The sequence below is a fragment of the Harpegnathos saltator genome, unplaced genomic scaffold (genome assembly GCF_003227715.2).
Source record: "Harpegnathos saltator strain DR-91 unplaced genomic scaffold, Hsal_v8.6 scaffold188, whole genome shotgun sequence".
NCBI classification, from domain to species: Eukaryota; Metazoa; Arthropoda; class Insecta; order Hymenoptera; family Formicidae; genus Harpegnathos; species Harpegnathos saltator.
This window is the reverse complement of record NW_020229970.1, coordinates 1114774-1141151: the sequence shown is the minus strand read 5'-3', so window position 1 is coordinate 1141151 and position 26378 is coordinate 1114774. Positions and strand designations below refer to the sequence as shown.

Below are 26378 nucleotides of genomic sequence, written 5' to 3'. Positions count from 1 at the left end.
GACTGAGTATGAGTTTCCGCTCGTGGGATCTGTATGAATTTCCTCTACTGCAAAGCACGACCAAACATCTGTGGACCATCAAAACTGCTACTAATCTGGAGAAGCCTCGATACGTTATCTTTGCGCTGCAGACTGGCCGGAAGAATGTAATGCCGGAAAATATAGCTCGTTTCGATGACTGCAAATTGATCAATGTGAAGCTCTATTTGCATTCAGAGTGTTATCCGTACGACGACATGAATTTAGACTTTGCAAAAAATAAATGCGGCAGACTTTACGATATGTATAGACATTTTCGTAAATCGTATTATGGATGCGACAGTGCTGAGGTATGGTTAGCAATTATAGACTTTCGACGGCTAGGCCCTTTCGTGGTTATCGATTGTTCGCGTCAAAATGAGTCCGTCAAGAGTGCCATTGTGGATGTGCGCATAGAATTTGAGTGTAAGGAGAATATACCGGTGAATACTACCGCATATTGTCTCATCCTGCACGGTCGTGTAGTTGAATACAGCCCGCTAACCAACATAGTGCGCAAACTCAACTAACATCAGAAAGTATGTACGAGAAAAGAATAATACATGAGAAAGTATGCACTAGAAAAGAACCCTGACCAAAAATAGTCATATCTTTACAGGATACAGAATTTAGTTCTTCACAGGATGTACCCTATGATATGGTGTCTCTCTTTATCTAACATCCCAGTAAGCTTGCTGAAGAAAACGATGGATGGGGATGTAGCATTGGCGGGGGAAACTCGGAGGGAAACTTGCTTGCGTTAAAGAAACTGCTGCTTAGTGTTGCACCAGTCGCTCTATAAAGACAAGGTTCGACAGTCGCTCTGTAAAAAGACAAGGTTCGGCAGCAGCTTCCACATAGTAAATCAAAATGTCTGATGTCAAAATGAGTGCTACGCAAACAAATTATTACATGCCTGAGTGCGACGAATGTTTCGAGGAGCCATACAAAATGCCTGATGTCGAAATCAACGCTGCACAAACAAATTATTATATGCCCGAGTATGACGAGTGCGACGAGTGTTTCGAGGGACCATACAGAATGAAACGTAGGAAGTGAGTATCAGTGTGAATTTGGTACTTTGTGTGCACTTTTCCGACCGAATTTTTAAATGTATAACATTTACATTGCATTTACAGCATTCCTGAATCATATCGTGCTACTCGCATTCCTGAGCCGCGTTATGTTACTCGCATCCAGGGACGCAGCGATATTTCTCTCCCGAACATGCCAAAGAATGGTTGTCCTATCAAGATTGTACCGACGTTTGTTGATCTGCAGGGGTTCATAGTTCGGAAACGATTTATCGTAAAAGAAGCAGCGATACTGAGGAGCGGGACTGTTCTTTCGCACTACCTTTTCACGAGTCCGATGCCATGGGAGTTTCTCTCAAGATCAGAAAAATCGAGAGCCTGCTGGGTAACGGATAATCATCACGGGTTACGATGGGGAGATGGAACCATCAAATTCTGTGAATCTAAACAGTTGATTACTGCAGCTGTGGATGATATATGTGGCAGGCTTCTCAATTCTCAAGACGATGCATCTCAACTTGTATACGTGAAGGGGCATGAAAAGCGGGAATGGCTATTACACCTTCTAGACCATGCGAGAAGCAGCGTGCTCATTAAGACCATGGACGCTGACTATGATGACATGCCTTCTCTCCAAAAGTTGCCGAATGCTTTCCAATGTAATAATCATAAGAAAAATTGTGCCTTACAAAATGTATTAAAAATGTTCAATTGGTGGTCTTTAAGAAACAATGTATGACGCTATAAAAGCATTATTTCAAACATGTAAATGTTTCAATTGGTGATCTTTAAAAATAAATTACTTTGTTATATATATTATGATACATCTTTTTTATTTTAGATCACATCCTTTCTTCCAACTTCCCCTTATCCCCTTTCTTAGAATTTTACATGTTAATTATGTTAATTATGTTAATTATGTTAATTATATTGATAAAAATATTTCTTTATTTGGTTATTATGGTAACGATGATATAGTTAGAACAGGAGCAGGTTCAACAGTGTCATTTATAACCATCAATATAATACAATACAATAATAACAACAATATAATACAATATTTACACATAGTTTCTTTCAGTAGTACATATACATTCTCTTATTTCTATTTTACCTGTTTCTCATTTACTTCAATATGTTCTGTATCATTTAACAATGATGTAGTAGGAGCAGGAGCAGGTTCAACTATGTCATTTATAACCGTCTACAACAATATAATGCAATCTTCAAAAATACTTTCTTTCAGTAGTATGTATATATTCTCTCATTTCTATTTTACCTGTTTCTCATTTACTGCTATATGTTCTTCATAAACGGGCTGCTGTGTTTCCTCAATGGTATTAGGTATCGTAACAGGAATTTGTTTCTTTACAAAATATTCAAAAATTGTAGGTACTGCGTTATGTTTCAATTTCCTTTTCTTATCGCTCCTCTGTTCCCACATTTCAGGTTGAAAGTGTACCTATATTACCGTAACATTTAATTGAATAGTAAACATATTTTATATTTGTACATAATAAATAATTTTACCTCGCATACACATGAATGTTTTGCTGGCGTCCAATTATACTTTGTATTTATACGTTCTATCCATTGTCGTCGACGTTCATCATCTCTCGGGATTATTTTCAGAATATATCCCTTTTCTGAGGAATTGTTGCAAAATGGTATGATACATCCAACCATTTTGCAATAATTAACGAAACTATAAAAACTATAAAAACGAAAATATAAACAGTTGTCAAACGCTTACAGATTATACGAATGTTTGTGTTACTTTTTGCACTAGGTTCCGATATTTACGGTCAGTTCATAAATCGTACATTTCATAGATTTTCAGTACTGACGGCGTATGTCTGAACACACCCGATTTCGATAAAACATGGCGGACCTCCCAACTTGTCGCCACTCTGATTAGAGGCACTCTAATGTAGTCGACATACAGTCTGAAGTTGTGTTTTTTTTATAGCTTGGACATCTGTTAACAATAACCAGTCGTAATACCAACACATATCGCAACATAAAAATATTTTTTCTAACAACGAAGATATCGAGTTTTGTGCTAAATAAACAGCATTTGCGGGAAGCTTTGCTTTCCTGCTTTAACTTGAAAAAAGTGCAGCTGAAGCACATTTGCTTGAGAAGGCCTGCGGCGAACATGCACCATCGAAAACTACCTGCGAAGATTAGTTTAAATGCTTCAGAAGTGGCGATTTTAACACTGAGGACAAGGAGCGCTCCGGAAGACCAAAAACAATTGAGGACGCCGATCTGCAAGCGTTATTGGATGAAGATGATACGCAAACACAAGATCAACTTGTGGAGGCATTAAACATGACTCGCCAAGGTATTTCCAAACGTTTACATGCCATGGGGAAAATTCAAAAGGAAGGAAAATGGGTGCCGCATAAGTTGACTGAGAGACAGATGGAAAATCGAAGGGCCTCTTCCGAAATTTTGCTTTTGCGGCATGAAAGAAAGAGTTTCCTGCATCAAATTGTTACTGGCGATAAGAAGTAGATATATTTTGAGATTCCCAAACGCAAGAAATCGTGGCTTTCACCTGGCGAAGCATCAACATTGACGGCACGGTCAAATTGCTTCGGAAAGAAGACCATGCTCTGCGTTTGGTGGGACCAGAAAGGAATCGTGTACTACGAGCTGCTAAAACCGGGCGAAACTATCAATAGGCATCGCTACCGACAGCAACTGATCAATTTGAACCATGCATTGCTCGAAAAACGGCCAGAATGGGACATGAGATACGAACGAATGATATTGCAGCACGACAACGCTCTGTGCCATCGCACTTCCATCGTCCAAGACACCATCAAAACGCTAAAATGGGATCTGCTACCGCACCCGCCGTACGAGGGTTGCCTTTTATATTTCGGGAATAGAGAACAAAAATAGGAAATTAATCATCGTACATGGGTTTATTGTTTTTCAAAATATTCTCCATGAAGATCAATACACTTGCATGCGCTTGAACCAATTTTCGAAGCACTTTTTCCACTCCGATTGAGGTACCTCCAAAACATGCATTTTGAACGCATCAACCGCTTCTTCAGGCGTCGCAAAACGTTGACCTCGTAATTTATTTTTGATTTGCGGGAATAAAAAGAAGTCATTGGGTGCCAAATCAGGGCTGTACGGCGGATGACCCATCAATTCGACTTTTTCAGTTCTCAAAAAGTCTCTTGTTTGAGCCGATGTGTGAGAGCTCGCATTGTCCTGGTGGAAAATAATGCGTCTTCGGCGGTTGGTTTCCCTTATTTTTCCGAAGACTTCTGACAAACAAATGGTTGTACCATTTGAAGCACCGCAAATGGTTGTACCATTCAGAATTGACCGTCCGACATTGCACTAATGGTACAGTTGCCAAATGTCCGGTTTTTCCGAAAAAACAGGCGACCATTTGCTTCGAAGTGCTTCGTGCGCGAACAACTTTTGTTGGATTTGGCTTATCTTGAAACACCCATACAGTCGACTGCTGTTTACTTTCGGGTTCATACGCATAGATCCATGATTCGTCACCTGTTACGATATCATAGACGTGTTTTGAAGCACCACAATCGTATTTCTTGAGCATTTCTTTCGACCAATTGACACGAGCCTTTTTTTGAGCGATTGTTAAATTATGTGGGATCCAACGCGAACAAATTTTTTTGACAGCCAAATGTTCATGCAATATTGAATGTATGCTAGTCCCACTAATGCCCAAGGATGCCTCAATCTCACGATAAGTCACATGACGATCTTGCAATATCAATTCACGCACAGCATCAATGTTTTCTGGAACAACAACTGATTTTGGACGACCATCATGAAATTCATCACTAAGCGAACTACGGCCACGATTGAATTCCGTATACCATCGATATATAGTGGTTTTTGATGGTGCTTTATCGCCAAAAGTCGAATTAAGTTCATCGATGCACTGTTGTTGAGATAATCCACGTCGAAAGTTATAAAAAATAATCGCACGGAAATGTTCACGACTTAATTCCATTTCTTGGCCGACATCAATTTTTCATGTCACTGTAAACAACACAAATGGCGCATGGACATCAAAACGTTCTGAGTAAATATACTGACAAAAAGTTGAACTTTACGTTAGGGACGTCGGTTGTCAGATGGCAGCACCTGGATCGTCCATTCCCGAAATATAAAAGGCAACCCTCGTATTCGCCAGACCTGGCCTCTTCCGATTATCACTTGCTCCGGTCGATGGCGCATGGCTTGGCTGGGCAACTTCGCCAATTTCGAAAAAGTGGAAAATTGGTTGGATGAATGGTTTCGGTCCAAAGACGCGTCGTTTTATTGTCGCGGTATTCATGTATTGCCAGAGAAATGGCAAAAACGTATAGCTAGCGAGGGACGATACTTTGAATAAACCATTTTATATTTCTCTTGAAATTTTCCATTTTTCATTCATCAAAAAACCCGAAAACTTAGTTGCGCACCTAGTATACATATTAAAGTACATACCGTGAAATGTATTGAATATTACAGAAAACTGTATATATTGGCTGCGTTCAACAAAATGATCAGTGAGCGCTTAGTGGTTTTCGCTCCTGATTGGCAAATACTTCTGGGCCTATGAAAAATCTAAAAGAATGCTCCAGTCACAGACAAAATAATCATCTAAGCGCTCACTGATCACTTTGTTCTGCTGAACGCAGCCATTAACGAAATAATATTGAAATTGCATCATATGTGAAGGAGAAATTCAGCTAAATATTTCCAGCAGATGTATCACTCCTCACTGTTCAGATACCACATAATATTTACAAGATATTTTAAAAACATAGATGTTGGATATATTATAAATATTCTAATGTCTGAGATTTTCAACTATGGAAAAAATTATGATAAATATCTAAAAATATTTATGATATTGTTCATACATCTTTTATAAATCGGAATTCTTTTTATAAACATACGTATGACAAACATGTTTAGATATTTATCATACTCTTTTCATACCTGAAAATGTCGGACATTAGAATATTTGCGAAATATTCAACATCTATGTTTTCACAATATTTTGTAAATATTGAGTGTTTTTTCAACAATGCTACATGTCTTATGTCGGGTCTTGCTGGTCCTCTTCCTCTTCCTCGTCTGCACGCTCGTCGCTCCATAAGTCGCGTTGTATCCTTGGACCGTTCTACGTTGATTACGTCCTCTATGGCAGTGTCGTTCCTTCGCTGTCCGAAGAGTGTCTCGCATCTGTACTTGGAACTCGGAACGTTGAGGCTTCTGAAAGAGCCGGCTACGGTATGCAGCATCTGAAAACCATAATATATCTTTATATCTTTATATCACTACACAGTTGCATGCTACTACACCTGACACCTCCGTGTATAACGATGACTGTATTCAACTCAAAAAATAACTCAGTGTGTACTTTGCTTATTGTCTGTGTTTGGAATATTTCTTTACATTCTTGACAAATGTACGGAAATATGTCAATCAGGATGGATGGCGTTCACTGAGTTGCTTTTTCCGCTGAATATGTCCAAGCACGTCGTCACGACTCAGCAAACTTGATCTGTGTAGAGAAGAAGACACAGCACACACAAAGTAACAATTATATCTCTGCTAAAAATGTTTGATAGAAAATGTGTAATTGGATATAATAGAACCGGATAGAATGTCTATATTAATTTATATGATTTCATGATAAGTCATATATTTTCTATGTTAATGTTAATGAATGTCTATGTTAATAAATTAACATAGACATTCCGTATGTTTATAAAAAGAATTCCGATTTATAAAAGATGTTTGAACAATATCATAAATATTTTTAGATATTTATCATAATTTTTTCCATAGTTGAAAATCTCAGACATTAGAATATTTATAATATATCCAACATCTATGTTTTTAAAACATCTTGTAAATATTGTGTGATATCTGAACAGTGAGGAGTGATACATCTGCTGGAAATATTTAGCTGAATTTCTCCCTCACATATATATGACGTAATTTCAATATTATTTAATGGATGCGTTCAGCAGAACAAAGTGATCAGTGAGCGCTTAGGTGATTATTTTGTCTGTGACTGGAGCATTCTTTTAGATTTTTCATAGACCCAGAAATATTTACCAATCAGGAGCGAAAATCACTAAGTGCTCACTGATCATTTTGTTCTTCTGAACATAGCCAATGTATATAGTTTTCTGTAATATTCAATACATTTCACGGTATGTTCTTTAATATGTATATATTGAATATCACTGAAAAACGCCTACATTCATGAAATAATACAGAAATAGGGTAATGTAAGAGAGAAATGTGGCAAAGCATTTACAGCAGGGATCATTCTTCACTGATTACTGGTAGCAAAGTTGTATGTTCTTCAAATTTTCATGTCTGTTCCCTGTATTTTATTTGACCTCATATGTTAATCGCGTTCGTCATATATATTAAAAAATATTAAAAATTTCTAAATTTACAGATGCATGGGACGAGGATGAGGATGAAGATTGCACGGATGACAGAGACAACACCCACGGTCGCAGGAGGTCGAGAGAGAGAGAAAGAGAGAGAGAGAGGAGGATGCACGCACATGCACACGCGCGCGCGCACACACACACACACACGCACGCACGCCACACACATACACCCACACACACCCACGCACACACATATACACGCACGCACATACCGCACGTTCTCTTCTCGAAGAGAGAAGAGTAAATCAGCACTTTTCAGCGCCCGCTTTTAAAACATAACGGGAACACCTCAGTACAATAAAAGGCATTTTTGAATATCAAAATCTGAATCGGCACTTTTTAGTGCCAACTTAGGCTAATATTACATATGTCGTATGACAAGCTTTTCGGATACATTGATTAGCATACGTGGAGCAATCCTAGAAATATTGTTTGTTAACCAATCAACGTATTTGAAAAGATTGTCGTACGACAAATGTAATATTAGCCTTATACTTTAGTGTACTTTCGACATTCTAATAAATTTAAAAAAATTGTTACAATAATAATAATAATAAATCATTAAATATAATAGATTTGTAAAATATTAATAAAAATTTATTAATATATTTGATTTTACTTAATAATTAAGCGGGGAATACAGGATTCGTGCATAATGTATAATTGACAAGCAAATGCATTATCAGGAGTCGTCATTTCCAGCTATACGTAAACATTGAATGATTCTAATACATTTATTTGCTTTTGTATTGTACATTATACACTTGGCCAAAGTCTGTACTCCTCGCTTTATTTAAATCTAACTTATCAGGTATGTAAATATGAAACCGGAATTTTTGTATAGAAAATACACGTTGATTGTATGAAAATGATAAAAAATATTTTATTCGAAGTATTGCCCATCGCTAGCTATACATTTTTCCCACCTGTCTGACAATTTATGGATGCCACGCCAAAAAAACTATTGTTCTTTTAAGGCAAACCAGTCATCGAGCCATTTTCGCACATTTTCGTAAGAAGTGAAGCGCTGCTCAGCAAGTCCCATCGATGCAAATAAGTAGTAATCGGACGGAGCCAAGTCTGATGAGTAAGTCGCATGCGAAAGTATTTCCCAACTAAACGCCTCAATCCTTGACCAGTTTCCTTGACCAGTTTTGCTGTGTGTGATGCTATATATTATCATGAAGCAAAATCACTTTGTGTTGCCTTTTTTGATATTCTGGTCATTTTTCATGCAAAGCTTGATTCAAATCGATCATTTGTTGTCGGTAGCGTTCGGTATGACCTGGTTTCACCAGGTTTTAGCAGCTCATAATAGATCACACCCTTCTGATCCCACAAAACACAGAGCATTGTCTTCCGTCCATAGCGATTTGGCCTTGCATGGCTCGATGACAGTGGTTCGTCTGGAGTTACCCATGATCCTTTACGCTTGGGATTTTCAAAATATATCCACTTTTCATCGCCAGTCACAATTCAATGGAGAATTGTACCTGGCGAACAGCATTACACAAGTGGTTTTTCGGTTTCCCTGCTGTCTTTCATTCAGTTCATGTGGAACCCATTTTCCCATCTTCTGGATCTTTCCCATGGCTTTCGAACGTATGGAGTCGGCTTCTCGTGTCAGATTTAATTGATCCGCGAGTTGTTGCGTTTGAGCGTCATCCTCATTCAACAATGCTTGCAATTCGCTGTCTTCAAACTTTTTCGGTGGTCTTCCACGTTCTTCGTTTCTCACGTAAAAATCGCCACGTTTGAATTTTTTAAACTACTCGAAGCACTGTGATTTAGCAAGTGTATGCTCACCGTAAGCTTCGACAAGCATTCGATGCGATTCTGCAGCAATTTTCTTCAAATGGTAACAGAAAATCAATGCTGTCCGCAAATCGTAGCTTCCAGGCACAAAACTCGACATGTTCAACGCTATTACAAACTATGCTGTTGTATGAAACTTGTATTGTTGTGAGTTGGAAATCTTTGTCAGATATCAACAAATGGAAATGGCGCCAATGACGCGGTTTGACGGTAATTACATTGACAGCTAGGGCCATCTATGGGCAAATTCCGGTTTCATATTTAAAGACCTGGTACTTGGTTGAAGTGGGAGGGGCATAATAAATGAATACGGCAGAATCTGCTCGATTTGGCGCCAATTTGTTGTGGAATTTTGTCACTAAGCTTTGCTCGGTATTTGACGTCAATTTGCTGCAAGGTTTTGTCACCAAGTTTTGCTCCATATTTGGCGTCAATTTGCTGTAGGGTTTTATCGCCAAGCTTTACTCGGTATTTGGCGCCAATTTGCTGTGGAGTATTGTCGTCAAACTTTGCTCGGTATTTGGTAACAATTTGGTGTGGTGTTTTGTCCGCGAGCCTTGCTGGGAACTTGGCGCCAAAGTTTGCTCGTTATTTGGCGTTAATTTGACATCAAGTGGCCTACCCAAGTTGTGCTCGATGTTTGACACCAATTTGCTGTCAATTTTGGTAGCAAGCGTTGCGTATTACTTGGCGTTAATTTGATATCATCCCAGTAAGCAAAATGCTAGCAGAATGCGCGCAGATTGACGCAAATTTCGATCAGATTTCCACATCAAAACCATAGTCATCTGTGTCCTCATTAGGCTCGTGTTTTGTCGACAGGACCTGTACGACAGGCCATGCGAGCAGATTGTCAGCAGAAACCGCGCAGGTCCTGCTGCCAAACTACGCGTAGAGTCTGCGCGCAGAGTTTGCTCGGTTTCTGCCGCCAATCTGTCATCAAATTACTGCAAGTCTTGCGCGGTTTTTGGTACAAATCTGCTCATCAAATATCCCACCGCAGGATCTGGCGCATATTTGACCGCAGATTGGCAGCATAATTTGATATAACAGATTCTGCGTTAAATTTGTTGCCTATTTGCCATCAAACTATGATAGCAGGCTTTGTTCGAAATCTGCTTGCGTAGGTTTGGCTATCTGGGATGTTATGTGCGCAAATTTTGTTACATAAATGCTACCAATTTGTGGACATTCTTTGATAAAACAAGGTTTATTCCAAATTTGTACTAAATTTGCCAACAAATCTTGTAAGCAAATCTTTGGCTTTATTTGGCAGAACAGATTTGGCTATCTAGGTACATCGATTAAGTTTAATTACTTAAATCGAAATTCTTACAACATATAAAAATTATTCAAATACTTAAACACACACACACACATACATGTATATATACGCACGCATACACGTTATTTTAATATTGAACATCAGATATAAGTCAATCTTCAGGTACATCTAGTACATATATATTTATATATAAAATTTTATACTCTACCATAGTGACGAGTAATAAAATTCTCTTGTACGCGCATTGCAATTGCTCGTCCTGGGAAAGCTTTATCCTGTTCGATAGCTCTGTTATTTCTATTTATTTGATGTAAAATTTCTACTTCATCAACTTCTATATCTTGTATGTGATGCGCAATTCTCATATTGTGTAGTACAGTACATGCGTTAACTATTTTACCAGCCATATCAGGATCATACATCAATCGCCTTTGTGCCGATAGACATCTGAACACAGCTTTCTACTAACCAAATAAGCGTTCTACACATGATCTTGCTTTGCATAAATCTTCATTGTATCGGTATCTTGGAGAATCTGGTATTTCGTGTTTTAAAGGTGTGAATAGCCGTGGTTCAAGGCTGTAGCCATCATCACCTAAACAATCATTACTTAAGCAATCTTTTTACATTTCTAAAATAAAATTTATAACATTTATATATTTTATAGCTTATCTATCAACCAAGTATTGCGCTCTCCATTATTATATCGTCGTTCCATGGTACGACGAATTGGGGAATTTGACCATATATACGCATCATGACGGGCACCCGGATATTGTGCATTTACATTTAATATTTTCAAATCAGGATCACAGATCTGAAAATAACAAGACAAATATTATTCAAAACATAAAAATAAAACAAATAATTTATGAAGTTAATATTTTTCTTATCATGATATACATTATAAATTTATTGTGAGAAAAGTACAACATATACTATTTGGACATTAAGTGTATGATCACTCCAATGATTCACATAAGCTTCCTCATGTAATGATGGTGTTAAAATATTTACGTAAGTACAGCCAATTGCTCCGATAGCACCAATAAATGGTTGACATGCGTTTCTAAATTTTTCTCTTGCTATAAAATGTTCTATGTCGGTCATAGGAAATTGTATCCAACGTCGAAGTAACAGGTTATTAATAGCATTTGTCACTGTACGCATCTACTGACAGCTGATTGGCTAATAGCTATATCTCATTGTTCTTCAATTGCACGTTGATAACAACCAACTGCATAGAAGCGCAGTGCAGTTAATATCTATAAAAATAATATTTCATTCAATACATTATAGTTTCAAATATAATATACATACCTAAATATAATACATATATATATATATATAATACATATATAATACATATATATAATACATACAAGTAGCAGACACTTGTCATTTTTCCATCATTTTTTGGTTATTCATTGATTAAAAATTGATTAAGAAATGATCAATAATGATCAGAACCCAGCAAACACAATGTAACATGTAATGTACTTGTTAGTTATAATAGAAGTTAGTTAATTCCTACTCAACAATATAACTGTTATATAAGATGTTATATAACACGTATAACATATGTGTTATACAGGGTTTTTCAATTGGTGCGGGTCGATGTTGGCAGCCTGTGGCGGCCATATTGTTTTAGCGGCGTCTATCTAACCTATTGTTTATTATTCAGTCACTGATGCCAAATCACCATGACAAGTTACACGATTGAGCAGCACGTCTAAATGATAAAACTTTATTATCAAAATGAGTGTTCGTTAGTGCAAACGTTGCGCGCGTTGTGCCCATTTTACGGCAGACGCAGTTGCCCTTCAAAGTCGACTCTCCAACGTTTGGTGGCCAAATTCGAGACGACCGGTTCGGTAAACGACCAGCTAACACCTGTATGTCAAAGGAACGCTAGATCGGCCGAGAACATCGCCGCTGTAAGTGAAAGTGTGCAGGAGAACCCGAGGCAGTCAATTCCTCGTCGTGCACAAGAACTCGGCCTTTCGCAGACTTCAACTTGGCGAATTTTGCATCGGGACTTGGGCCTGCACCCGTACAAGATCCAACTGGCCTAGGAGCTCAAAGTTAATGACCATAGACAACGCCGTTTGTTCGTTGACTGGGTTTCGGAGCATTTGGAAGAGGACCCCAATTTTGGCCGAAAAATCATCTTTAGCGACGAGGCGCATTTTTGGATGAATGGCTATGTTAACAAGCATAATTGCCGTATATGGCACGACGCCAACCCACATGAGGTTCAACAGGTAGCAATGCATCCACAAAAAGTTACTGTTTGGTGCGGATTTTGGGCCGGCGGCGTCATTGGTCCGTATTTTTTCGAAAACGACGTTGGTGAGGCCATCACCGTCAATGGCGAGCGTTACAGAACGATGATAACCAATTTCTTTTGGCCCAAATTGAACGATATGGACGACATGTGGTTCCAGCAGGACGGCGCTACGTGCCACACAGCGGACGCCACGATGGACATTCTGCATGAACGATTTGAGGGTATGGTTATCTCTCGCAGATGTGACGTGAATTGGCCACCAAGATCGTGCGATTTGACCCCGCTAGACTTTTTCTTGTAGGGTTTTCTGAAGTCGCAGGTCTATGCCAATAAGCCACAATCGACCGATGCTCTTAAAGTCAACATAACTCAGGCCATCGCTCAAATTCAGCCGGATCTATGCTGCAGAATCATTGAAAATTGGACCACTCGGATTCGTGCCACCGTGAGAAGTTGCGGCGGACATTTGAACGATGTTATATTCCACACATAATGGCATATATGGGTCTTTCAAATAAAAAAAGAATTTCGTTAATACCTCACACACAGCTTGTTTTATTCCATTGCAACATCGACCCGCCCTTATTGAAAAACCCTTTATAACAATTACATTATTGAGTAGAAAATTCTATCTAACAAATACGTTATATGTTACACTGTGTTAGCTGAAAAATGATGTGAAAAAAACGTCAAAATGACAGTCTATTGATATTTGAGGCTTTTGCGATGTCTATAAATATTAGATTTGGTTTCCAAGTTTGAGCCGCGTCCATTTTTTTGTAATACAAAAAAGAATTCACGCGACTGAAACTCAAAACCAAATCTAATATGACGGTCTGTTGTCATAGAATGATGACATCAAAACTTTTTAATGACCTCAGAAAAAATTCATATATAATCATATAAAAATATATATGATTATAAGTATAATATATAATTATATATGAATTTTGTCTATATATGTGACTTTATATATAACCATATCTAATTATGTATATCCATACATAAAACAAATACTGTTAAATGAAAAATGGAAAACATAATCCAATTAAACGTTGACATCATGGGTTACTGTAAATATAAACATTTATTTCAATTGTATCTTCACAACCAGTATTCCTTTCAATGTAGATATATATAATTATATATGATCATATATGGACAGAATCCATATATGAACTTTTTTCTGGGGACGTTTTTATGATGTCTTATGGCGTCATTAAGACATCATTAAGATATAAAAACGTTATTAAGACGTCACAAAAAAATCGCTACTATTAAGATTACTTTACGTCATTAAACCAGTCATGACTAGCTTTTGACGTCAGAATGATGTGTGTCTACTACCTGGATAATTTTATCATTACAAAATAAATTATTTTAATTAATTTAAAAATTGTACATTGCTTTTATGATATTCATTCTGAATATGTAATAAATTGTTAATAATTATAACATTTACATTTAATTCAATAAATATATAAATATGTTATACCTGATTCTACACTAAGACCATATGGACGTTGATGCTGTAATTGTGGTCTCAAAATATTTATTAATTCCAAAGTAATATCTGGGCTAACCCTATATAAGTTAATAAACATATCACGCGACATATGAATAATAAGGTAATAATTTTGAGAATATATTTAAAAAATTGTGGACATTTTTATTGTTTTAATATTTCTTTGTGTAGTATTTTTGTATTCAACATTTTCCATGTCATTTTTAGGCTGTTTGTATTCATAACTTGCTTTTTATAAGTGTCTTAGCTGAAAATGTTGGGTCAGTTCACAATGCACATGTTTTTCGGCTTTCTCCTGTCTACCAATATATTCAAAGTCCACAAATATATTTTCCTAATAATTCTCATATTATTGGAGATTCTGCCTATAGTATCCATCCCCATATTATGGTACCTTTTAAAGATAACGGACAGTTGACGGATAGACAAAAAAATTTTAAATTTTGCTTATCTTCTGCGAGAATGGCAATTGAGAGAACATTTGGCTTATGGAAAGGACGATGGAGAAGCATTTTGGATTGCCTATCTATGGTTACTCTAGAAAAAATTCCCGAAAATTTAATAGTTACTTGTGTACTGCACAATATTTGTATATTAAAAGGCGATTTGATAGACTTTGATGAAATATGTGAACAAGGTAGACATGCACGTGGAACATTGATACCTTGTAGAATGGAAGATGGTAATGCTAAACGGCAAACAATTATGAACAATCTAATTATGAGAAACAATTAATGTTCATTGTCACTGTTATCTGTTTCTTTTTTAATTTTTAAGATATGCATAATATTTATAAAATTTGTGAAATGAATTTCGTAATTTTATACTAATTTCTTTACCTTTTAATTTCAGAACCTAAGCCCTCTTAATATTGATTAAAGGTTATAGTAAAAATAATTGAACAATTTTTGTTATTAAATTTTATTTATTAACGTAAGGTCAAGTTTTACAAGCATCAAGAACAATATGAACTTTAGAAACAAAATAAAAACTTTAGATATGACAAATAAGAACTTTAGAAATAACAATGGCATAAATAGGAACTTAGATATTCAGACTGTCAACAAAATTAAATTACTTTTTAGTGATGGCTTCTAAAAACTGTTGCATAATTGCTATTTTTTCCTTGTGTTGCCTTTCTTGCTGTTTCTCCAATTCTTTTAACCATGCTTCTTTAGCTTGTTTTTTCTTCTCCTTTTCTACTCTTTCCTCTTTCACATCTGATATATAATCGTCTAAAACAGCCTCAATTTTCCGTTTATTATATCTTCTTTTTTATCATCATTTGTGCAAAGAGAATCAGATATGATTGCCTGCTGAGCACTTGGTCCAGCTTCTGTAGCAATAACTTTAGGATTTGCCCATCCTGTTTTTCCAAAAATGTCATGCATTCTCTGAAAAAAAAAACATACTTGGATAAATCTTCATCAAATATAACTGAGGAAGAGAAAATTTAAATTAATATACTTACTTCAAAATATGGCCACGTCTTTCTGTTATTTCCTGACACAGAATTGTGATTTAATATTTTTTTATATGTCTTCTTCAAACCATTTAATTTCGATTCACATTGCGATCCACTTACAGTACAGTTATTATTTATTTTCCTTATTTCATCAGCGATGGTTTCCCAAATTTTGTTGTAGCGTTTCGTACCTTCTGTAAACTTTTCTTCTCGTTCCTCATATTTTTCGAGCAACAGGTAGGTATACACATTTAGACGACCACACGAATAATGACTTTTCATTTGCTGTAACTCACTTGAATTTTTAGGATCGACATCAGAGTCTTGTGATTTTGGAAATGGTGTGTAAGATTCATCATCATGTAGAGACTGAACAACCGTTGAAATGCCAATATCATTGTCTTGATCAGTTGAAATTCGTATATTTGTTTCATTCATCAAATCCTGGCTTCTCTTATCATAAATTTTATTAACGAGGCTTGTCATATAATTTATATCTGAAAATAATTAAAAATTACTCTTATGCTAAAATATAATATATATTTTACAATACATTTTAACCTCATTATTACACATGAACACATTCATTATTTTTTCTTATCCATACTGGCTCTCTCCGCATCTTGTGGCAAAAGCTTCAATATTAATGTTTCGCCACTATCTTCGATGAAAACAGGGACAGATTAATTTATCCGACATTTTCGCCAACCAAATTTTTAAGTTTATAACGTCTTTTCTTTTTAACGTGTTCTCTTCTTAACGTTTTCTGTGTTTTTTTCTTAACGTCTTTTGTTCTCTTCTTCAAATCGTCACTTTTTCGCGCATTTGTGACGTCATGCAACTATGATACTCACGGTGACCCACCTTCCAACCAGAAACATCGTGAGCACTGAAGACATCATGTATTAGGTGCGCAACTAAGTTCCCGCTGTTTTTCAAGAGATGGCTCCAGTAGTAAGTGCTGGTCGATTGTGACATAACCAAAACGTCATGAACCAAGCTTAGACATATGGTAAACAAACCGCTTTGACACATTAGTGATTTTGTTTTTGCATCATATACTTTTGGTTGTGTGAAAATGTCTGATTTTGTGCCAAATAATCGTCATTTGCGGGAAGTGTTGCTTTTCCTCTTTCATTCGAAGAAAACGGCGGCTGAAGCGCATCGAGAACTCCAAAAAGTTTACGGAGATGCTGCTCTAAGTGAAACAACGTGCCGTGATTGGTTCCGTCGCTTCAAAGACGGTGATTTCGATGTTGACGACCGTTCGCGTGAAGGAAGGCCAAAAACCTCCGAAGACGCTGAATTGGAGGCATTGCTCGATGAGGATCCGTACCAAACGCAAAAAGAACTTGCTTCAGCATTAGGAGTTACCCGCCAAGCCATTTCCAAGCGATTGCATGCGTTGGGAATGATTCAAAAACAAGGAACTTGGGTTCCTTATGATTTGAAGCCAAGAGACGTTGAGTGTCGTTTTTTCGCCTGTGAACAACTGCTCCAGCGGCAAAAAAGGAAGAGTTTTCTTTATCGCATCGTTACGGGTGATGAAAAATGGATTCATTACAGCAACCCAAAGAGAACAAAATCATGGGGACTGCCCGGTCATGCTTCTACGTCGTCGGCTCGGCCGAATATTCACGCTGCGAAAGTTTTGCTGTGTATTTGGTGGGACCAGGGCGATGTTATTTCTTATGAGCTGTTGAAACCGAACGAAACCATCACTGGGGAACGGTATCGAACTCAATTGATGCGATTGAGCCGAGCACTGCGCGAAAAGCGGCCACAATACGAGCAGAGACACGAAAAAGTGATTCTACAGCATGACAACGCTCGGCCTCACGTTGCCAAACCCGTTAAAACCTACTTAGAAACGCTCAAATGGGAAGTCCTACCCCACCCGCCATATTCCCCAGATATTGCGCCGTCCGATTATTACTTGTTCCGTTCGATGGCACATGGTCTGGCTAATCAGCAGTTCCGCTCATATGAAGACATCTCAAAATGGCTTGATTCGTGGATAGCCTCAAAAGACGAACACTTCTACCGTGACGGTATTCGAGCCAGAAAGATGGGAAAAAGTTGTCGCTAGCGATGGGCAATATTTTGAATGATTCATTTATAACCATTTTTTCACAATAAAGTTGCATTTTCATCAAAAAAACAGCGAAAACTTAGTTGCGCACCTAATATTAATGACGTCACTTTGCTCATGAAAACGCTGTAAGGATGAATCGGACCGGCCGTGAGCGCGATGTTAGCGCTGTAAGCGTGTTTCGGACCACAGCCATATTCGTCGTTATACTTCGTACAGAATAGCTATTATCGATGAGTGTCGCTCAACGCTCTTACCGACACTAGTGGCTATCGTTACGCGTGTACAGAATTGAGCCCCTGGGATATTGAGTAATAAAAACATTTTTTCTGCAATTTATTTTTTATTTTCGTTTTGAAGTGTATAACAAATTCCATTAGTACTGTCTCATTTTCTAGCACAATATTTTAAAATTTCTTTCTGGTTAGATGCATTATTGAAATGTTTGTATAGAATACCCGTAAATTATTTGACGATGTGTTAATTCCAAAAATGTCTAATATCACATATCTGACTACAAGTTGTAAACTATGCTAGGAAATGAAACAGAATGGATGGAATTTCTATACATATATAGGGTGGCTCACGTAAAGTATTATAAGTCCATAACTTTAAAAATATTTATTAAATCAAAAAATTGTTCATAAGGACGTTTCATTTATTCGAGAGGCTTCTCTAATTACGTAAACATAAAGTCGTCCCCGCTTCCCCTTTAAGGGGGAACAGGGGTAACTTCATAATTTTTAATGGAACCCTCTATAAAATATTGCATATTTGGATTCTACGAGAAAAACAAGTAAATTTTATCTGAAACATTTGTTTGGAAAATGCTTCTATCAAAAGTTATAAACATTTAAACCTTTAGCGATTTCATTCATGATTGAACTCCATTGACACAAAGTTGCGTTCGTAGTACAACAGAAACAAAAAAGACCTTAGAGTACATACTTAATGTTAACCAAAAGAAACATAAATAAACACATTTGTCGGGAAACGTAAATACAGATCACAGACCCGTTTCCCGATAAATGTGTTTATTTATGTTTCTTTTGGTTAACATCAAGTATGTACTCTAAGGTCTTTTTTGTTCCTATTGTATCGCGAACGCAACTTTATGTCAATGGAGTTCAATTATGAATGAAATCACTAAAGATTTAAATGCTTATAACTTTTAATAGAATCATTTTCCAAACAAATGTTTCAGATAAAATTTACTTGCTTTTGCCGTAGAATGCAAATATGCAACATTTTATAGGGGGTTCCATTTAAAATTATAAAGTTACCCCGTCCTCCCTTAAAGGGGAAGCGGGAGCGACTTTACGTTTATATAGTTAGAGAGGCCTCTTGAATACATGAAACTTCCTTTGAATAATTTTTTGATTTGATAAATATTTTTAAAGTTATGGACTTATAACACTTTACGTGTGCCACCCTGTATAACAATGTCCGGCAGAAATCTTAAAAATGTCGTGCACGAATATTCTTGGGACGTTTTCAATATCTCCACCGATATCCTGTGACTATCTCGAAGACGTCCTTGTGTTGTCCTGATTATGTCCTCTGAACCACATGAGGGACGTCCGGAGGACGTTCTCGGGATCTCCTGAGGACCCGCTGAGGCGCTCATTTGCTATACTACAGGACGTCCTGAAGACATCCCTGGACTTTCATGGGATATCCTCAAAACATCCTTATATCCCATCCCGGACATCTTGAGGATGTCCTGAGGACGTCCTTGTGCTGTTTGGGGAGTTAAATGAAAACGATTTTGATCGACGTGTTCAATTCTGTGAGACTATGATAGCGAAAATAGATGCAGAACCTGACTTTTTATCTAACATAGTCTTCTCAGAGGAAGCAACGTTTCAATTAAATGATATTGTTAATAGACATAATTGCAGATTATGGTCTGATACAAACCCGCACTGGATGTGGGAACACAATATGCAATATCCACTGAAATTGAATGTTTGGGCAGGAATATTAAATAACAGATTAATAGGACCATTTTTTATTGAAGGCAAAACTTGACAGCTCATTCATATGAAGACATGCTGAGAAATCAAATCGTCCCCGTAATCAACGCGATCGTTGGTGAAAACTTTCAACAGATATGGTTTCAACAGGATGGTGCACCACCGCATTATGGACGAAACGTTCGTATTTATTTAGACAATTTTCCTGAACGGTGGATAGGGAGGAGAGGCACGATCGAGTGGCCAATGACTCGTGCATTTATCCGAGCTCACGCTTGTCCGGTCTAGACACTTCAACAGTTGAACGTGAAAATATCGTTACTTATATATTTGCGGCCTAGCGTTAGACTGTCCATGCCGGATAAATGCACGAGTCATTCGTTTGTTAAACGTTCGCATGCGAAGCTTGCATAGTGATCGCTCTAACGCTCTGTGATATAGGACTTCTTCGTGTTTTTCATCATCTGGCAATTCTTTAGAAGGATGAGCAATAATCAAAAATATGGGCAACACTTTTGTAAGGTATGGGAGCAGGATTTCTTCGCCTTAATATCCGGAGAAACAGTATGTCTTTTATGTGGCTTTAAACCTTCATTTATCAAACATTATGTAATACAAAGACATTATAAAACTAAACATTTTAATGAATACACGCAATATGTTGGTGTTGAAAAATATAATTTAATCGAAGGTTTGAAATTAGTTTATGAACAAAGTCGAAATTATTGTGTAAACGTAAACGACGGTTCCTTATCTGAAAAAGCTCTTGTGGCTTCGTATAAAATTTCTCATATGATAGCGAAACATTCAAGACCATTCTCCGATGGCAACTTTGTAAAAAATTGTATTATTGAAGCAGTCAATGCATTTGGAGGGTTCCTTAGATATTAAAGATGTTTGTAGTATTCCTCTCAGCGAGAAAACTGTTGCGTCGAGAATCGCGAATATCGCGAGTTGCATAAAAGACAAACTACAATCTCTCTTGGCAACCTGTTCTTATTATTCTCTATGTATCGATGAAAGCATCGATAATCGACACGTGAGTCAATTAAGTATTTTTGCTCGAATTATACAAGCTGATTTTTCATGTGTCGAGGAGCACTTAAATTTCGTCCCTTTGCATGGCACAACGACAGGTGCCGATATTTTTACCGCTGTCGAAGCAACTCTTCATAAATTTCATATCGACTTCTCCAAATGTTCAACTATTGTTACTGATGGTGCGAAAGCAATGACTGGCACAAAAATAGGATTATTCGGTCAATTAAAACAACGAAATTTAACAATTCCTATGATCCATTGCATTATTCACCGAGAAGCATTATGCGGAAAAGCTGTCAAAATATGCAACGGAATGCAAATGATAACAAAATCATTAATTTCATTAAAGGTGGTCACAAATTCCTGTGTCACCGAAAATTTCAGCAATTTCTCGCAGATCATAACGCTGCCTATACGGACGTGCCACTATATTGTGAAGTCCGTTGGCTTAGTGCTGGTAAATGTTTAGAGAAGTTCTTTGCGATAAGAAAAGAAATCTTTCTTTTCTTGCAAGAACAATCTACTTCGAAATGCGAAGAATTCAAAGCTTTTCTCTCCGACGTAGAGTCACTTTCCGAACTCGCAATCATAACAGATTTAACAAATCATCTAAATTCGTTAAATTTGAAGTTGCAAGAGGCTAATCAAAATATTTCCTAATTAGTTAGTACTATAGACTCCTTTCAGAGAAAATTAATAATATTAAAAAATCATTTAGTACAAGAAGTTTTCCACTTTCTTCCTAATTGTCAAATTCTTGCAAAGGAATATGACATTTCAATTAACTTCAAACAACATACTCATTTTCTTAACTCCTTAATAAGTGAATTTGAAACGCGTTTTGCGGATATTACAATACTTCGGGATGATTTAATTCTTTTTGAAAATCCTCGCACTGTTCATATTGAAGATCAGAAGTTAGAATTTCAGGAAGAACTGTGCCGTTTACAAACAGATATTTCTCTGAAAGCGCGACCGGAAAGTGGAATAGAATTTTTTTAAATTTTAAAGCCATGTTCTTATCCTAATCTCATAAATTTTACACTTCGTATTTCTTCTATGTTTGGTTCTACATATTTATGTGAGTGCTCCTTTTCTAAGATGAAATATATAAAAACAGATGAACGTTCTTCTTTAAATGATGCATCCTTATCCTCATTGATGCAAACAAGCACCTCTAATATTAATGTAGATATCTCGTCGCTTATTCAGTCGCACAAAAGGATTAGGAAATCGGTTTGATACATTCGTCTTCTTTTCAATTTCTCTTTCTCGATCAAAATTATTTTTCTTCTTCAGTGGAATAGGCCTACAGGGGATACCACTTAAAAAAAAACGCGTTGGCAATAGTACCTCACGGGTGACGTGGAAACCTATTGTTTTTTTATAATATAGAAAACCTATACTTTGTATTTATAATAATATTAATACATTAATACTATATATTATAGTTATATTAAGAATATTACTTATATTAATATTTGTATTAATATATATTTATATTAATATTAAGACTATATTATATTAGTAAACTATAAAAAATGCCTATGGAGTTATTTTAATAAATAAATTTGTTTCAGCTATGTTAAACTGTGAAGCGTCTCATGTGACTGTCTCATGTGATGTGCCTGAGACAGCGCCTCGCGACTGTAAGTTTCTAGGTCCGCCGTGCGGGCTGGAGCGGTAAGGGGAAGTAAGGAGGCGTAGCTCTCAGAAATCGGCCCGATCATGCAAGTAATTCCGGGCACTGATCTACGAGATCGAATTCTTGATGAAGCGGCACCTTATACCTAATGAATACACAGAAGATGCTGTTCCAGGTTTTTAATATCGATTAGCGCATTGTCAAACAATGAATGGTGAACAATTTGAGTATTTGGTACATTAATCGCGCTTTCAATTGCTAGTTTTCCTTTATGATCATCTTGCCTTAGCTGGCTGGATACTTCTTTGATCTTGCCTTGGCTGGCAGGATAGTTCTTTGATCTTGCCTTGGCTGGCTGGATACTTCTTTGATCTTGTCTTGGCTGGCTGGATATTTCTTCGATCTTGCCTTAGTTAGCTGGACATCTTATTATAAAAAGCTCGATAACTTCGAAACGGCTTACTCAATATAAAAAAAGTTATAGTGTTTTGTAAAGGTCTGAAGAAGGGCTATAAGAATATGTACTAAAAAGTAGGAAGTCCCATTTAAAAAATTCAAATTGTCCTTGTCCTGACCTTGGCGACGCCACCCAAGGTCAAACTCATAATGTATCAGTGAATAGATCTTTTGAAACCCTACAATTTTTATTTGAAACATTTTTTTCTAAAATGCTTAGTTTTTGTGATATTTTACCGTCCCGGTACTTTCTATACACCCTGTATATGGATAAATTCGGCATCAAATGCTCTTTAAATTTTATTCTCATGAAATTTTTCAATTTTAAAAAATTAATGAGTAGGAGGGGAGAGTTAAAAATGTTGACACTTAAAAAATCTGAATATACCGTTGCAGACAGTATAAAATACTGTAAAACTTTTGTATGAAACGTTTTCTCATATGTCTCGTACTTAGAAGACTCGCAAAAAATGAAAATGTTAGTTTTTTCGAGGGATTGTTTCACCCTTTAAACCTTAAGATATGTACATAAAAAATACGTGCCTAATATTTTATGTTGTTCTACAACATATCTAAAGCTCATTTAAAATCGGTAGGACAGTTCCGACTCTTTCTTTGTAAGAGTTTTTTATCGATAATGGCTCAAGTTTAAGAAGTCAAACTGTTACTCAAAGTTTTATCCTCTTTATGCTATCTCGATAATTATTGCAGCTAGGAAAAAACTTTTTAAACAAAAATTGTATATTTTCTATGCCGTATAATCTTTGTTTAAAAAGTTTTTTCCTATTTGCAATAATTATCGAAATAGCATAAAGAAGATAAAACTTTGAGTGACAGTTTGACCCCTTAAACCTGAGCCATTACCGATAAAAAAATATGGGTCTCTTACAAGGAAAGGGTTGGAACTGCCCTACTGATTTTAAATGGACTTTGGATAGTATAAAATAATAGTATAAGATAGTATAAAATAATAGTATAGAGATAGTATAAAAGGGATGAAACTTTGAGGGGCAATTTCACCTCTTAAACTTAAAATATAGGTATGTGATTTTTGGCTACTCTACAAATATGCCAAGTTTCGTCGAAATCGAAGACACACACACTTCACGTATGTTCCTTGTTAGTCCAAATCAGTCCTAGTTAAAAGGTTAATACGAATATAGACGGCTATAGTTTCGCTGCAGGATTCTAATCAAATCTGTTGATATACTGCTCTATTTTACTTATTAAGATATTGCAACACTTTGTAATAATAAAACATAATTTCATTTTTATATATATTTATTAACGTGAAGCTTCAATTACTGCACAATGCTATACAATGTTATGAAAAAAACAACAATAATACAATAATACAACAATAATACAATACTTCTCCCCCCCGCCAGATAAATTTTTTAAATAAATGAATTAGAAATATGGACAAAGTGTAAGCCTAAATAAGATAAACAAAAAAAAGAAACTATATCAACGATAAATGTGTATATATGGTATGCATCTAATTTTACACACAATATGAGTAATATTATAACCAAATTAATTAGTTTATTATTATATAATTGGAAACAAATAATAATCAAAGTAAAAAAATATATTGGGTTAGCAACTAAGTGATTGCGGATTTTGTCGACAGATGGATTTTACACTTTCTTTTGTTTCGTTAACGTGTTCAAAGTACCTAACCTATATTTTTTTCTTATTGTTTTGACTTCTACCTTTCATTTAATACAAAAATTATATCGATTAGTTCTTTAGTTTTGTTTTTATCCCAATTTAAAAATGGAAGAGCAAGACGTGCACTTCAGACATGTTTTATTGTATTATTTCCGAAAAAGCAAGAACGCATCGCAAGCACACAAGAAGTTATGCGCCGTATATGGGAATGAAGCCTTGAAAGAAAGGCAGTGTCAAAATTAGTTTGCCAGATTTCGTTCTGGTGATTTTTCATTGAAAAATGCTCAACGATTTGGCCGTCCAGTTGAAATCGATGAGACCCATATCAAGGCCATTATCGATTCAGATCGTCATAGCACAACACGTGATATTACAGAGAAGCTCAATGTATCGCATACATGCATTGAAAAAAATTTAAAAAAGCAAATTTAAAATTTTGAATTTTCATTCTTATTTAAAATCCGCAATCACTTAGTTGCCAACCCAATATATGTACACTCAGAGGCAGGTATAATGTCCCTCGGCGATGTCGTATACGCCTGTAAAACAATCGAAAGCGATGACAGGCATATACGCATACGCATATGGGCGTACTGTACAGCGCGAGAGAAGCGAAGAAGGAGAAGTGGTGGGAGACGTTCCGATGTTGCATCCTTATCGCACGTTGCACGATCGAGAGAGAAAGCATTACCGGACGTGGTACGGTTAATGGTATTCCCCAATAGCTGTCTCACTCACTCTACGCTTGAATGCAAGCAATATGAGTGAGACAGCTATAGAAACACCGCGCTGTCTCTATAGCTGTTTCATAGGTGTCTAGCTCGCTCTAATAGCCATATATCGCGCTTTCCTCTTTTCTCCTTAGCAGAAATGCCGATTAAGGAGGCAATCCTGTCTGTAGGCCAGAAAAATAAGCTTTTTTCGCGAATTTTTTTTTTCGGAAACTAAGCAGACGATTAATTTCAAACTCGATAAAAATAATAATATATATTTTATTGATGAGAATGAATTTTTATGGCGTTATAAAAGAGAAAAGCGCGATACATGGCTATTACAGCGAATGAGACACCTATAGAGATAGCGCGGTGCATATAAAAAAATTAATATTTTTTTATTTCGCTAGTTCATACGATAGATAGACATGTTTCGAATATGTAATTAGATGCTGCAGTCGATCGATCGACTTTTTATATAAAAAAAGTTTTTTTTCTGATTTCAGGAGATGCTATATAGCGTCTCGTTATTATTATTGTAATTTTTATTATTATTAAATGTCTCCTAATATTTTTTATATTTTCAAGAGCGGAGCCTATATTTTAAGTAGCATTTTAAGGAAGATGTTGCATTTATTCTCCCTCCTTCTCGTAGTCTTTTCAAAAGTAAAGATATGTTGCGTCTAAAAAAAAATTGCACAATTTGACATATCTTACGGCATAAAATAAGTTTTTTCGTAAATTTCATGAAATATCGTTTTCTTGCAAATAAAATATTCTTAACGTAAAATCATCGATATTTATGACGATTTTTCAAATATAATTTTTAAATGCCTTAAAATATTAAAAAAGTAGTTCGTTTTTTATTTCCTTAATTCAAAC

General features: G+C 36.2%; 2 protein-coding genes and 1 pseudogene across 2 annotated transcripts; 1 reads left to right on the top strand and 2 right to left on the bottom strand.

The window, feature by feature from the left end:
* Positions 1–2010: 2010 nt before the first annotated feature.
* On the bottom strand, positions 2011–2738 carry LOC112588307 (THAP domain-containing protein 4-like). Its single transcript, XM_025297794.1, has 4 exons — positions 2583–2738; positions 2332–2514; positions 2167–2256; positions 2011–2070 (listed from the first exon to the last, which is right to left on the bottom strand). The coding sequence occupies exons 1-4, from the start codon at positions 2736–2738 to the stop codon at positions 2011–2013; spliced, it is 489 nt and encodes a 162-aa protein (XP_025153579.1).
* An 11687-nt stretch (positions 2739–14425) lies between these two features.
* LOC112588306 (protein ALP1-like) lies at positions 14426–15169 on the top strand. Its single transcript, XM_025297793.1, has 2 exons — positions 14426–14440; positions 14642–15169. The coding sequence occupies exons 1-2, from the start codon at positions 14426–14428 to the stop codon at positions 15167–15169; spliced, it is 543 nt and encodes a 180-aa protein (XP_025153578.1).
* Positions 15170–15471: 302 nt separating this feature from the next.
* On the bottom strand, positions 15472–16386 carry LOC105184569 (uncharacterized; annotated as a pseudogene).
* Positions 16387–26378: the final 9992 nt, after the last annotated feature.

Bases quoted from the DNA above. Each gene is read 5' to 3' on its own strand.
- LOC112588307 (XM_025297794.1), bottom strand. From the start codon at position 2,738: ATGGTTGGATGTATCATACCATTTTGCAACAATTCCTCAGAAAAGGGA. The intron at 2,515-2,582 runs GTAAAATTATTT...ACGGTAATATAG, and splicing joins AACATTCATGTGTATGCGAG to GTACACTTTCAACCTGAAAT. The intron at 2,071-2,166 runs GTAAAATAGAAA...TGTATTATATTG, and splicing joins TTGAAGTAAATGAGAAACAG to ATGGTTATAAATGACACTGT.